This window comes from Marmota flaviventris, chromosome 2 (assembly GCF_047511675.1).
Source record: "Marmota flaviventris isolate mMarFla1 chromosome 2, mMarFla1.hap1, whole genome shotgun sequence".
NCBI classification, from domain to species: Eukaryota; Metazoa; Chordata; class Mammalia; order Rodentia; family Sciuridae; genus Marmota; species Marmota flaviventris.
This window is the reverse complement of record NC_092499.1, coordinates 154,078,551-154,093,578: the sequence shown is the minus strand read 5'-3', so window position 1 is coordinate 154,093,578 and position 15,028 is coordinate 154,078,551. Positions and strand designations below refer to the sequence as shown.

The window sequence follows — 15,028 nt, the reverse complement described above, 5'->3', positions numbered from 1 at the left end:
GGCAGGGCTTCTCACCCACTGCCATTTACCAGCCTGGCTCAGTGTCCTGCCCAAATTTCAGGTTCAAAGTGTTTGCAGACTATGAAGCCTACATGCAGTGCCAGGCCCAGGTGGACCAGTTGTACCGGGTAAGATTTGTGGGCTCCAGGGCCAGCTAAGTGGTCTGTTATAGACTTGCTGAGTCAGATTTTTCATTTCCCAAACTGTGGAAGCAGGTTCTTGGCCAAAGCTGGAGGGGATTGGGGCTGTGATTTGTCTCTCATGTGCTCTGTCAGTCTCTAGGGCAACCCTGTCACTTCCTCTCTTGGGGAATCAGCTTTCATAGCTGAGAGTAGGAACATGGGACTTGGAAACTGAGTTCCCTAGTGGGGCTCTTGGAGGAACCCTTTTCCCTCAATTTGGAATGGCTTGGAAGAGTCTGGCCTTTCTGCAGAGACCCCTACTGGTGCTGGGTATAATTTGGGGGCAGCTGTAAGGCTAAGATGGAAGATAGGAGATGGGTGAGGCCCAGGGCAGAAGACTGCTTGACCATCTCCCATGGACATTGGATCCACCTATGGCAAGTGCTTACCCCTGCTGGTGTTTCTGTGCTATATATGTGTGTGACAGGGGATACCCTTTCTTAGCTTCTTGCCCCTTACATGTAGTCATTTGGTAGGATTTCCCCTATTCTCTGAGCACATGAATATAATATCTTCTTCCCAGGCTCATCTAGAAACAGACCCGACATTCCAGAAGCTCAGGCTCTCTTGGGAGCTCTTGGCCCCAGCAAAGGTGCCAAAGATTAATCAGTCTTTCCCTCCCCCACAGAACCCCAAGGAGTGGACCAAGAAGGTCATCAGGAACATTGCCTGCTCTGGCAAGTTCTCCAGTGACCGGACTATTACTGAATACGCACGGGACATCTGGGGAGTGGAACCCTCCGACCTGCAGATCCCACCTCCCAATATCCCCAAGGACTAGGTTCCCTGTGAGCAGGACCAGCGGGCTTTTGTTTGGTTGATTTTGCACATCATGCCAGTTTTCAAGCACTTTGCCAGCAGCTAGTGGTTCCTGCTTTTCTCAGTGCTGGTTCTGGGAGGGGCTGCGGGGTCCAGAGGGTGGTTTTGAAGACGGGGGCAAGGAAGGAAGGTGCTAGGAGTGGGGGACATCTTCCTGCTTTCCTATAGAGGAAAGAATTCTCAGCACAGATGGGCAAAGCTGACCCCCATAGCTTCAGCCAACCATCCCCACAGAGGGTAGGTAGGAGATGGAGCCATCTCATGGGCTCCCTGAAAATTTGCACACATATTTAGTTTTGATCCTCTGGATTCTGGGGCTTGGGCAGGTGTCTGTGGTGAAGCTTGGGGAAATGTATTTCCATAGAACCTGGGCCACTAGCTGCCAGGCAGAGCTAAGCCCAGTGTGGTCTCCTTGGCCAACTGTTTTCCATCCCTGTTGGGGAGTCAAATCCTTCAGGCATCATCCTCATGGCTGCCTGTCTTCTGATCCCTGTCCATGGCTCTTCACCTGGTATATGGGCCCTACCTTTTGTAGTCATCTTGGGAGCCATGTGGGTGCCTTAGACTCAGGACAACTAGGAAGGAACATTGGGGAAGGACTTGTTTTGGTGTCTCAGAGGCATTGGTTAAGACAGGCTGGCTGAAGCAGGGTTAGCTTGGTTTTGCTTTTTCAAAAGAAAAATTACACAAGGAAATGAAACTAACCTCTTGTTTTAGCAACTAAAAATTGCACTCGGTCAATTTTGGGTCTGTAGGAGGCCATGCTAGGGCTGTTTTTGCCTGGCTGGAGGTAATAATCAGCCACTGTGCCCAGCAAGATTATCCTGTACTGGGGCCTGAGGCAGGGCTGCTGACTCTGCTGTGGATCTTTGCCCTCCTGACACCTCCCATCCATGTCCTGGGGTGCATTTTTCTGTTGTATATACAAAGACTATTCTTCCCCTTCCACCAGTGCAGCATCCTCGTCTGCAAAAAGGAGCAGTGGACCCAGAGGACCTGTTTCCATTATACTCATACAGTAGGCCTGGGAGGGAATTGAGGGTGAGCCCTCTCAGCCAAACCCCTCCTCAGGCTGAGGCTATGGGGCAGAACCTAGCACTAGTCTAGTGCTGCCCATCACCAGTCAGTTGGTGGTTGGAGAAGTCAGATGGAAACACCCTTCCAAAGGCTTCCATACTTTGCATGCCGGACCTGAGGTGCCAGGGAAGGCTTTTCCCTCACCCCAGCTTTGCTGGGGAGGATTTGCTCACGGTGCACAGTTCCACCAGAACCACTGGGGTCTTTTTTTGGGTGGTGGCAAACTCTGGGGCTATGGTCATCTGCTGTGAGGCCACATTCCCTGAAGCTGGCTGTGGGTGGCCACAACCCTACCACTTGCTGTTACTGCTTGGTATGAAAAACTGATTAAACCTTTTTGCCCATGGATAGTGGATGTTGTGTCTGTTTCACTCACTGCACACAACAATGTGAGGGTTCTATAGGAGGTGGGAGGGTGCAGGCCTGAGGCCAGGGTGATGACCTTGGCAGATGGGCTTCATTTCTTTGTAACCTGTGCCAGGGCTGAATTATGGCTCCATGTTCTGGTTTCAAAGACAAAGAGTTCTCATCCCCACCGTGTGGGACTTACCTGTTCTTTAAAAAGTCATCAAATCCAGCCATATGGAAACACTTTACTGGCAATAGAATGAAAGTATTTGCATTATTAGTGTGAAATGTATTGGTCCCTCTCTGCACTTACTGCCTCTGCCACCAGTTCCTGGGCCTGGAAACCAAATCATCTCCTGAATTGTATCTATAGCTGCAGAAAAAAATCAGGTACTGTGTGCAGTGGCACCTCCTGAATTCCAAGCAATTCAGGAGGCTCAAGCAGGAGCATTGCTAGACCAGCTTCAACAACTTAGTGAGACCCTATTTCAAAAATTTAAAAAGAGCTATCAGGTGTAAAGCACCCATGTTCAATACCCAATATTAAAAAAAAAAAAAGGAAAAAACTATTGCAGGTTGATACAATGCCATGGACTTCCTTGTCTTGGCATCTGGCAAGTTCTTCTCACAGTCTCACTTCTATCCCATGCTGTGGTCAGAGTACCAAAATGAGTCTACTACAATTCCCAGGTTTGGGAGGCTGTCCTGAGATTCCTGGGACACAAGTGCAGCTGCACAGTGCTTTACCCCCAACATGTCACATCTCTTAGCTTCCTTTTTTTTCAAAGAAAGACTGGTCCTGATTGATCTTACATTAAATGGTCTGAAACCCACAATGTAAGCTCTGTTGCTGTTTGTGGAAATTTTCATTTAACTGATAGATAATAGCAAAGCAGCTGCCAGCTCAGGGCTCCCTTACATTCCTTCTTTAGTTTGCCTGTCACACACTTGTAAAAAAACCCGTTTGTATTTTAAATGTTTTTTCTACATCTTGTCTCATTTCCCCACCAATGAGTCTGAAGTAACTTGCAGAGACAGAAAAAAAGACTGGCCCAGGTAGAGGCACAGCAGTCACCTCTGCTGAGGTGTCAGGAACTTCAGTGTGAAACAGAGTCCATGGCCTGGATTTGCACTTCAGACTACCATTGCCTTATACAAGGGCTGCCTTGGTCTTGTGTGCACAGCTGTATTACAGTGCCTTGAAGACCCCTGGCATACACCAGTTATGCAAAAAGGCTGTGAAAGGCAGGGCAAGTATCCCAGCTCTGAGGGCTGTGACTTGTAGTGGCAGTGCACTCAGATCCTGCTTTTGGCTGAGCTGTCCACAGGTGGCAGAAGACTGACCCTGGTTACATGCCAAGAGTCTTGTCAGGAAGAAGATACTTAAATGTTTTCACAAACTGACCTCATTCCAACCTTGGAATGGGAAAGGTATTTGTTTTCTACTTCTAGAATCACTGTAGGTCTAAGGTACCTCAGAATGGAGAGGATATATACTGTGCTGGGCTTAGCCCCCCTCCCCCACCAGTCCATAGGTGCTAATACTGGGCATACCGACAGCTGGAAAGTTCTATAGCCTGAGGACCTAGAGGAGGAAGGCTAGGCATCAGCAGAGGCTGAGTCCCCAGGAGACCTGCACTGTCCCATCTGTTAGATGCAGAAGGCAGGAAGACAAAACCAACAGGAGAGCCCCTAGGGCTCCAACACCTAATCTTACTTAAGCAATCCCCCTGCTGCCCCTTCTCAGAGGTTCCTTAGCCTGCCATGTGACTGGCAGATGTCTAGTGACCCTATTCCACCTTGCTGGGAGTCTGCACATGTGGGTGATATTATGGGTTCCAGTAGCTGCAGGAAGGGCTGGTTTGACCATAAGCCAAACAACATATCCATTAGTTCAAGAGACACTGGGAAGTGAGATGATGTTCAGTGCATGTGCTTTGCAGTGGAGGTCCTTTTGGGGACCTCAGGCTGTGTGTATGCTGGCTTGACACTGCAACAGGGACAGCATTGCCTGGCTAGGCTTCCATTTTAGGAAAAAGCTACCACGTTGGTAAAGGCTTTGCCCACTAAAGGAAACCCTGGTGTCTGGAAAGAGAGAACCTCCCTCCTCCCATCCAAAAGCAGGGATCCAGAGCTGGGGCTGTGGGAGAACCTGGGAGGCAGGGAGGCACTGCTGATCCTTTTTGCTGTGCAGAATGAAGAACAAACAGACCACCACCACAATTTTATTCTTAAATAAATGCTCAGTCTACGGCCAGGTTAGGAGGACAGATGGGTGGAATGAGAGAAGTGCAGATCCCGGGCACCCTTGCTGTGGGTGAGCAGACACCCAGGGGAGGCAGAGTTGGCCCAGAAAGGCAAGCAGTATGCACAGGGCCAGAGGAGATAATCCAACTGCTGGAGTCCATTCTGCCTGTGTCTGGAAGGGCAGAAATAAGCCATGTCTCCACACTCTTGGCAGGTGGTGTCAGAAAGCTCAGAGTGGTCCCGAGCCCCTGAGCCCCCTGCCCAGGCTCTCCATGCCCGGCTCAGAAAGTAGGGGATCAACCAAGTGGGGCCAAGTGCGCTGCTGCTGTAAGTGTTCCCAGCAAGAGCTCAGATAGAGTGGCAGGAGAGGGAGAGTGGTCCCATGCCTGCCACCAACACCGTCCACACAGATACATGTTCGGTCACCGGCAGGACCTCTTTGCCTTCCTGGCTGCATCTGAATCCTCTCTCCAGGTATGCACCAGGCTCTTGAGCACCGCAGGTGTGGCACTCCCCGGGTTCCAGGGGCCGGGGCTGCAGACCAGAGGAAAAGGGGAGGAGGGCAGGTCTTCATGCTCCCTTCCCAGGCCAGGTTCAGTGCTGGCGCTCAGCTTCTGACTTCCCTAGGAATTCCCTAGATCAAAAGAGGACAAACAGCCAAATTACTGAGCTCAGACCAAAGATTCCATCCCAGTGATCCTCAAGTAGCTGAGGAAGCAGAGGGCACACAGAGGAGGGGGCAAAGAATCTAAGGAGCACCGTGCTCCTGAATAGAAAAATACTGAGGTAAGCGGAGCACAAATGGCATCGTACTGTGTCAAATCCAGGCCAAGGCTTCCATTCCTTATTCTAAAATTTAGCTCTATACTCAGTCTAAATTCTCTGTAATATATTCCTGTTATGGTTTGGAGATGAGGTGTCCCCCAAACACTCCTGTGTTAATGAAGGAATGTTCAGAGGTGAAATGATTAGATAATGAGAGCTGTCACCTAATCCATCCTAGTTTGAATGGACTAACTGGGTGGTAACTGTAGGCAGGTGGGCATAGCTGGAGGAAGTAGGTCACTGGGAGCATGGTTCATTTGTTATCTCTCTCTCTCTTCCCCACCTTCCCTACCACCATGAGCTAAGCTGTTTTCTTCCACCTCAATGTTCTGTCTCATAAAAGGTCCAGAGCAATGGAGTCTATGGGACTGTGGACTGAGACCACTAAAACTATGAGCCCCAAAGAAACTTTACCTCCTCTAAGTTGTTCTTGGTCACAGCAATGAAAAGCTGGCTAACATAATTCCTTTTAAAATGGAAAAAAATTACAACCCTGAGGCAAATCTATACTTTCTTAGGTCTCATATCCCAGTGGCAAAGGATGATAATCCTCTAAAGAAATGCAACTTTGCCTCGGGAACTCTCAAAGGCAGCTAGAGAGGAGCTGAAGTTGGAAGTAGAATTACACATGAGTTATACCTCCCTAGAGTTGATTCAGGCAAGCAATTTTAGTCACTGCAGGAAGAAACTAGCACTGTGACCTACTTCTCAAAGCCTACTGGCACAAAACAGCAAAAATTACCCTATTATTAACAACGACAGCAGACTCTATGCAGCCCAATGATCCACTTAAGCACTACACATCCTCTGCCTGTCTCGTGCACAGAGAAATTTAGCATCTTGCTTGAAGTCACACGGCTGGTGTTGGGGCCTGTCTATTCTTTTTTTTTTAGTACTGGGGATTGAACCTAGGGGTACTTTATTACTGATCTACATCCCCAGACGTTTTTAAAATTTATTTTGAAGCAGGTTCTTGCTAAGTAGCTTAGGGCCTAAGAGGCTGAGGCTGGCCTTGAATCTGTGATCCTCCTGCCTCAGCCTCCCGAGTTGCTGGGATTATAGGCATGTATCATCATGCCCAGCAGCCTGTGTCCTTTGATAGGAAGGTGAGGCTGGGCAGCAATCTACACAGAAGCATAAGTGAAGGGGTAGTTTGGTCCATTCCAAACTCTGCCCTTTGTCACCACTGCCAAGGCTTCACTCTCATATTTGGGCTCTGTTCTCTGAGGTACAGTCCCTGTTCTATCAAAGATTCTGGCCACTTTGAGGCATCCAGGAACATAGCGTCTCCTTGAACAGTAGCTGGGGTCAGGCTTTTGAAGAGCTTGAGGCAGTGGCAGATATGTATTTGAGTGCTCCTATACATGGGTGGGCAATTGTGAGCTGGGAACAGACTTGTGTGCTGCCCTATGTATGTTCTCATGGTCCTGTATGACCTTTACAATGGGAAGATCACCCATTCCTCTGAGCATGGGTGCAGTCCAAGATGGAGAGAAGATAAACTTTCCAACCCTTCTGTGATGTTAATAGAAGGCTCTTGAGTTATTCTGGCTCTGGGCCCCATTGAGCCCCTCAAACAACTTCAGTGGTTGCCACAGGCTGCATGCCCAAGGCATGAGCCACTACTCTCCAGATGAGGTCCCTAGGTGAGAAGAGAAGGTCTTACCTCAGTATCCGTGGAAGCTCGGGGCTCTTATAGATGTATTTGTGCCTGTAGCCAAGGTCTGAATGAAAGGGGATAAACTGAACTTTGAAGTCTCGGAAGCTTCGAGATGGTGCAGCAATGTTATAGAGCTGGAGAGAGGGAGAGATGGTTCAGAGCCCAGAGATGGCACCTGGCATGGAGGCCCAGGACCTGAGGGAGACCTGCCTGCAGCCTCTCCTCCAAAAAAGACCAGTCTGGCTGCTTCCTCCAAAGAACATCCCAAGCTCTCATGTACACTTTTGCCGCTGCTGCTGGTCACAGCCATGGGTTGGGGCAGTGAACTTAGGGAACAGGGCTTGAGCTGAGAGGAGCCAGACCTTAGGCTTTGCTCCTCATCTTCAGCAAGCCTACTGTTCAAGACCTTTTCTCTGTTCTTGCTTCCCAGACTGCCCTCAGCTGGTCCTCAAGGGAGCAGCTAGCTGGACAATGGCAGGGATGATGCAATGGTAGCGGGTGAGGAGAACCCTGGGATGGAGAGTGTGTTTCTCAGGCTTAGCTGTGTGTTCCTGGGTCAAGGCCAATCGACAATCTGGCTCATAATCTGTCCCCTCTCAGCTCCCTCCCTCCTTTCCTGTAGATAGCTGGGGGTGCATGGGTCTGAGTATACACTTCTGGGCAGCTTTGTGTCCTCCTGCATGGCTTCATTATCTGTGCACTTTATGGAGCTCATATGTGGGTAGAGGCTTTTCCAGGCAAAAAATGTTCTGAGCATGGGCTGAATCTGCCAGTGAAGCCCAGCACTCATCCCTCCAGATTCCCCTTTCCCCTTCCCATTGCTGTGCCTATGCAGTACTGTCTAGCCCACTCCTTCCCACAAGTCTAATCCTGCTTCCTGGCAGCAAAGTCAGCAAAAACCAATGCTGAGGCAACACATATAACACAGAATTCTTCTCATAGTACTCACTTTTATATTTTAAGAAGGAATCCAGTTTATTCAGGTATATATTTTTTAAGTTCTAAAACAATACTTACAAACAAGCAGGATATTTTGCCTATAATATTTGCTAAAATTTTATTTTGTTCTGAGTCTCATCCCAAAGGCAAGAAAACAGACTAGAAGTTTCTGTATTAGTTCTACCAGCTAGGACCTCTGCTTTGAGGTTGGGGATCCTCATTATTCAGGGTCTTTCCCCGTCAGCTCATAACTGAGGAGTCCTCCTGACCAAGTCCCAAGTTGGCCTTGGCTCTTGAACATGGATAGCTCTCCACTTGAGAAGGATCCCAGTGTGGGGACTCAGAAGTTATTCATTTATTTTTCATAGTTCCTCATGTGGGAAGCATCAGTAGTCTGGCCCCAACCCATACTCTGCTACCAGACCTCTCATGCCCTTCTGAAAAGACGTGGAGGGGATGCAGCAAGGCAAAGTGGTCTCTGAGGCTAACATGGCCTGAGCCCACTTCTTCCCTGTCTGCCCATGTCCAGTCCCACATGCTGGGGCACAAGCCCAGGACACCCACCTTTCTGCCAAGCTGGAAGGGCACGACGGGGTCATCTTCAGCATGCAGGATAAGCAGGGGACAGGAGATGTGCTTCACACTGTGGAGGGAGAGAAAGAGGACCAGTTATAGACTGGGGAGAGGGTGGCGTTGCCTGGACCCTCCACCAAGGCAGGGATCTGGGTTTAGGTTTTACTGTGGTTCTTAACAGGTATGTCTTTACTAGAAAATGAAAAGATAATTTATTAGTTTTTTTTTTTTTTTAAATCAATATCTATTCCAGTTAGGGGATAAGTATCAATTAAATTTAGAGATCAATTCATTCCCCAAATTTTGCCCCTGAGTATTTTCTAAAAATTGAAAATGTTTATTTTGCCAGTTTGCATGTTCTTTAAAAGTTACAAAAAATACTTATGAACTGAATAATTTATGTGGGCCAAGAAGTTACTGCAAATGAATGTTACTATGAATACATGTTGGTAGAAAAAGTCAATATCTTTTATCTTTGGTGTAAATGACATTTAAGGTCACTCCAGCTCTAAATGTTTATAAATTAAAATTTCAGAAGGTTCAATAGAGCCAGATCCCTTTAACAAACCATGTAACAAAAGGACAAACTCCCAGGATTGGACAGGGTCTGAACTCTCCTGTCAGTCCAACACTGAGGTGGCTGCTGACTACAGTCTCCATCTTTTTTTGTGTGTGTATGAGGTACTGGGGATTGAACACAAGATTTCTCTATCACTAAGTCAAACCCCCAAGCCCTTTTTGACAGGGTTTTGCTGAATTGCCTCGGCTAAACTTGAACTTGTTATTCTCTTGCCTCAGGTCCCGAGTAACTGAACTTACAGGCATGTGCCACGGTGCCTGGCTTGAGTCCCCAGTAGGAATGTGTCCTCCACAAGGGCAATGCTGGTGCTGTCCTGGAACCTGCAGCAGCACCCAGACTGGGGAGAGACTGTCATCCACAGACATGCAGCCTCTTGCATAATCTATATCCTGTCAGGGGCACACCACATATTTCTGTTTCATGGTAGAGTGTTTCGAGTGTGTGAGTCCCTTCAACCTGAGGTTCCTAGAGAAAGCAGGAAGTACTTGGTATGGACCCTACTCAGAAAGCTTGACTGCACATGAGGTTGGGCCCCTGACTTCCAGTGATATGGGCTGGAGTCCCATGGGTCATGGTACCACAGAATCCACATGCTACACCACTGGGCTCAGTGTGAGGGTAAGGGCCAAAAGTAGCTTGCTGAGGCATAGTACTCACTTTTATATTTTAAGAAGGAATCCAGTTTATTCAGGTATATATTTTTTAAGTTCTAAAACAATACTTACAAACAAGCAGGATATTTTGCCTGTAATATTTGCTAAAATTTTATTTTGTTCTGAGACTCAAAATATATACTTGAGGGCTGGGGTTGTTGCTCAACGGTAGAATGCTTGCCTAGCACATTCGAGGCCCTGGGTTCGATCCTCAGAACCACATAAAAATAAACAAAACTATTGTGTCCAACTCAAAAATAAATTTTTTAAAAAGAATATATACTTGAAGAGAAAAAATGCTGTAATTTTACATATTCTGTTTCCAAATGTAGATTGTTGAATATTAACTGTATATTTAGATAAGGTTAAGATTTTATTCTTTTTCTCTTTTTTTAAGAAATTAAAATCCATGAAATAGAAAATTCTCAAAGACAATGTCAATAGAATCTGAAAGTGGTTTAATGAAACGCCTCAACAAGAATATTCAATTTTTGTTTTAAAGAAAGAGCCCTCAACTAGAAATACTTAATTGTGTTTTACTAATAGAAATATTTTTAATAGTTGGTCTTTAATCTCAGCTACCCAAGAGGCTTAGGCAGTAGGATTGCAAGTTTGAGACCAGCCTGAGCAATTTAGTGAGACCCCATCTCAAAATTTAAAAAATGCTGGGGATATAACTCAGTGGCAGAACATTTGCCTAGCATGCACAAGGCTCTGGGTTCATCTCCCCTCTCTCGCCCCCATACCATAAACACAAAAGAAATATTTTTAATAATAAACTTTATAATATCTTTTTATTATCAAACACATATCAAATTGCTGAGGCAGTCACTTAAATATATGCTATTTTAATTTTGCTTTAATTTTATAGTCTTTTTAAATTCCTATTTCTTTTTCTTGCAGTCTTTCCCTTTTTAAAATTTTTTTTTAATATTTATTTTTTTTAGTTTTAGGTGGACACAATATCTTTATTTTTATTTTTACGTGGCGCTGAGAATCGAACCCAGTGCCTCACGCATGCTAGGCGAGCACGCTACTACTTGAGCCACATCCCCAGCCCAGGCTTTCCCTTTTTAAAGATCAGTTTTGTTAGAACAACACTAAATATCCTGAATTCCACTTTAGTTGGGTAATGTGACAAATGAGGCTTATGTAGCGGGTTCCTGGTGTTTTCCTAAATTAGTCAGTCAACCACAATACTTACTTTTCATCATTTGCAAATTTAATTCCACTGCTTGTAATGGGATCCAGGAAGAACCAGTCAAACCCAGGAAAGTATCGATATATCTGAAGACAAGATGGAAACCATTTTCATAAGAACTTATTAAGATATTTATGTGGAAGGCAAAGGTCAAGCACTCAGTTTAAGTTCAGGAATTTAAAATATAATACCCTTAAATACCTATCTCTGTAGCAGAGGGGACAACTCCTACCCCCTGCTTTGTGATTAGGGGCAGAAAACTAACCCACCAGGCCCATAAACAGGCTATAGCAGGAGCTGCCTGCAAATGGGGCTCCTGCACCTCAGAGCTGTCACCAAAATCCAGTTCAGAAGCCAGACTTCCCATAGACATGAGGGCTGCCACCTCCAAGAAAATGAAGGTCTGTGGCTGCTTTCCTCATGCAATTTCAGAGAAAAATGCAACATCAGAAATTAAGACAAAATAAAAGGCTTCTGCAGCTGCTTGAGATCAAGGTGGTCCAAAACACAAGGGCTCAGAATGCACAGTAGGAAGGAGAGAATAAAGGATCAGAATTTATAAGAAGGGTCCAAGGCTTCAGTCACAGATAGTGAGAGACACAAGGGCTAATTCACCCTGGAATCTCCAGTGAAAGTTACATGGGTTTCACACAAAGACATGATGGGGAGGCCAGACTCCCCAATCCACCTAGCCTGGCTCCCAAGCAGAGAGTAGTGGATACCCACCAGCTCCATCCCTGGGGAGGGAGCCAGGACATCTGCCTCAGCCTGGGTTGAGCCCCACAGGCTTGCTTAATAGCAACATGGTGGACAGTGACAACACGTGGGCAACAGTACTACGCAAGTAATGAGACCACATGGGAAGGCCTGGCGGCCAGCTGCCCTTCAACAATCCAACTCTGAGTCTTCCATCCTACTTGGCTGCAAAGTAATGAATTTTCTAGGAAGCTCTTCAGGTAGACCAGTGCCTAGAACTAGGATTCATTTTTTAATGAAATCTGTATTCATGAGAATATTTAAATTATATTTTTATAATTATTATTCTTATTTGTAATTATCCACTTAGCTACTTTTATGTTATAGTAATTATCTTAATAATGAAAAAAAAATTAGTTTTTAATAAAATCTGCACTTGCCACTGAAAATGGATGGCTCTTTGCTTCTTCTCGGATATTAGTGAATGGAGATTCCAATATAAGGGCATCTGGAGGTGTCTCTAGATAAACAAAATCACAAACAAAGGTCTGAGTGGCCCAGGTGAAGGCTCCATGTGAGAGTTCCCCTGATGGGACAGTGAGTCTAAGGGACATCTCTTCCATATGGGAATCCACCTCTGTCAGTCAGGTGTGGGGGGTACCCACGAGGGGGCCCCAGGTGGCTTCCAAGAATCCTATGGGAGGGCAGGCTTGGGTCAACCCAGAATCTCCACCCTTGATGCCCAGCTAGTGCCATCACTGTGCTGCTTGCTGGCCAGCCCTGGCTTGACAAGAACTTGCAGTAGGTGCTGGAATGCTAACTGTTAGGATGAGGGGCCCAGCTCAGGGCAGCAGAGGTCTGTACCTCGCTCACAGAGGCGCCGCACCAGATTTGTCGCCACCCTAGAAAGAAAGAAAAATACAGTTCAGTTGAATTATGACCAAAATTGTTTTGATGACATTGTCCTGATCCTGGAAAACATTCAGAGAAGCTCTGGGACCTGAGAAACCAATGATGGAGTTTCAAGGCAGAGTAGGGGTAATAAAATGCCTCCAAGGAGGAGGGCACAGGCCACCTGCTGGCCCCTCTGAAAAGGTGCCTTTGACTTCCACCCTGTCAGTTGGGAGGAGATTGGGGTCTGCATGCACCCTTCCTGGAGATGGCAGCATTAATCACCAACAAGGACCAGGGGCCTATCACCATCCCAGGATCACACAGGGCAGGTCCACGTAGACAGTCACAGGAATAGTTGGTGTCCCTGCATTAGGGCCTCCCATGAGGCACACTAATCATTTTCCAAAAGGAATAGGGGCTCTGCACTAGATATTTCCAACCTACAGGATGCAGTCCAAGTGAGGAGCAAGAGCTGAGAAAAGGCCAAGTCACTGTCTCTGAAGGAAAAGGTGGAAGGAAGAGGGGCAGCTACAGAAGGCTCCTTTCAGAAATATCCTAGACCTTGCATCAGCAGAAGCAATTCAGGATGTACACAAATGGACTTAGGATGCTTCCTGTCTTGGCAGATTTAGGATGCAGACCACACATTGCTCCTCCCCTATACTTTTTGGTGTCTAAATGGCAAAGCTGCTTAATAACATTTCTAGTTTGCACACTTGGACTTGATGGCCTGCCCATGCTCTTCAAAGTCATACCTGACACAAAGCCCCAGTGCCCCCACAGCAGAAGCATTGTTCCATTTGCACTGGGTGAGGGCCCTCTGCAGAGATATTTGTCTCTGTTACAACTACCCCTGTTTGTCCTGAGGTACTTCCTGGGATACAGAGTTATAGCAGTTCAGTCCCTTTGAGGTACTTTGTGGTGCTTTACCCTCCACTACAGGTACCAGGAATCAGGATTGTTGAGACTGATGGTGTCTCAGGGTCAGAGGCATCCCCAAGGACAGGGGCTCTTTTCAGATCCCAGGCTGGAGTGTCACCTGGAAGTCCACTAAAGTTCACTCCTGCTGGAAGCTCTTACCCAGTGCCCAGGGAATGGCCCCAAATATACACAGGGTTGTCACCACTCCTTGCTTTGATCCAGTCAAAAACGTGGAGTGCATCATATGTCATGCCCCGCTCCGATGGTGTTCCTACTGAGTCACCCCAACCTGCAAGAGAGGAATAGCAGGTAGGAGAAGGAAGTCAAAGGCAGATCATGAAACTAGGAGAGCGACAGTAGAGAAGCTGTCTGGTGAATGCCTTTGGTCCCACCCACGTTGCTGGCAGACTGGGTGTTAGGGGAGGGAGAGGCCCTCACTTACCCTCCAGCACTGGTGAGGGAAGATGGGAGGGCCTGGCAGTGATCTTTCCTTTCCCCTGATGACTGGACAAACCAGAGGTTCCCAGTCACTCTAAGTAGGTGGGCTGCATACTTGGTGACTAACAGAACAGAGTCAACAAAATACATCCCAGAACCTCAGACACATACCCTGACAGGGCTGCCTACAAGTATGGGCATCTCTGAGGCCAGGCCAGAGGCTCTCCTCCTTCCTTTCCTTGATGGGAGACTAACCTTCCAACACTTAAGCCCTGTGGTGGGGCTGGTTCAAGAAGGAATGCTGACAGACCCAGCCAGGAAGAGCCTATCCTGCCCAAGGTCTGAAGAAAAGCAGGGCTGGAATAGGAAGGAGGATTTCCAGGCTCAAGGCAACTCTGATCCTCCCCAACTGCTCCTCCTCCCATCTCCTGCAAAGGTTAAGTGCAATTGTCTTTCTAGCAGTTCAGCAGTGAGTCCTCATTAAATGAAATGAAAGCACTACCAGGTTCAGAAGAGCTGGTCCTGCTGCATAAGCAAACCCCAGTTAATGCAAAAGGACAGAAGGAAAAGGCTCCCTGACCTCAGAGGAGGGAGGGGTAAGGAAGGACAGGGTAAGGCTGAAGACTCAAGACACCCTGTGGGTGACAGGGACATAGGAATATGGAAGTAGAAGGAGAGATAGAGGAGTGACAGAAATATGGAGGTGGTCCATCAGAGACAGGAATAGAGACAGAGAAAAAAAGTCAAAGGTGGAACTAGGGGGTCACTCATACTACTCAGAAATGCAGAGATGCAGTAAGAACTGAAAAGAGAAGGTGTTGTGGGGTGCTTTTCATGACAGCCATACAGGGTGGTGAACAAAGAGGAAGTGGCCCCTTATTATTATCCTAAGATGTCCAGCATGTAACAGGAAGAGGAAAGGATGATAGAGTGAACTACTTTCCAAGCTCTTCCAAATATGGAAGAGTATTCTTT

The 15,028-nt window shown here is 47.0% G+C and overlaps 2 protein-coding genes across 2 annotated transcripts in view; one reads left to right on the top strand and one right to left on the bottom strand.

Moving 5' to 3' along the window:
• The window catches only part of Pygb (glycogen phosphorylase B), a 41,886-nt gene extending 39,460 nt beyond the window's left edge, over positions 1 to 2,426 (top strand). Inside the window, exons 19-20 of the mRNA XM_027955863.2 lie at positions 62 to 128; positions 811 to 2,426. Of these exons, the coding sequence (XP_027811664.1) occupies positions 62 to 128; positions 811 to 963 (220 nt within the window). The 3' untranslated portion in view covers positions 964 to 2,426. The remainder of the gene's footprint in view (positions 1 to 61; positions 129 to 810) is intronic.
• Positions 2,427 to 4,635: 2,209 nt separating this feature from the next.
• The window catches only part of Abhd12 (abhydrolase domain containing 12, lysophospholipase), an 87,080-nt gene continuing 76,687 nt past the window's right edge, over positions 4,636 to 15,028 (bottom strand). The window contains exons 7-13 of the mRNA XM_027955872.2: positions 13,775 to 13,904; positions 12,665 to 12,702; positions 12,241 to 12,320; positions 11,108 to 11,190; positions 8,662 to 8,740; positions 7,165 to 7,292; positions 4,636 to 5,307 (exon numbers count right to left, since the gene is read on the bottom strand). Of these exons, the coding sequence (XP_027811673.1) occupies positions 5,268 to 5,307; positions 7,165 to 7,292; positions 8,662 to 8,740; positions 11,108 to 11,190; positions 12,241 to 12,320; positions 12,665 to 12,702; positions 13,775 to 13,904 (578 nt within the window). The 3' untranslated portion in view covers positions 4,636 to 5,267. The remainder of the gene's footprint in view (positions 5,308 to 7,164; positions 7,293 to 8,661; positions 8,741 to 11,107; positions 11,191 to 12,240; positions 12,321 to 12,664; positions 12,703 to 13,774; positions 13,905 to 15,028) is intronic.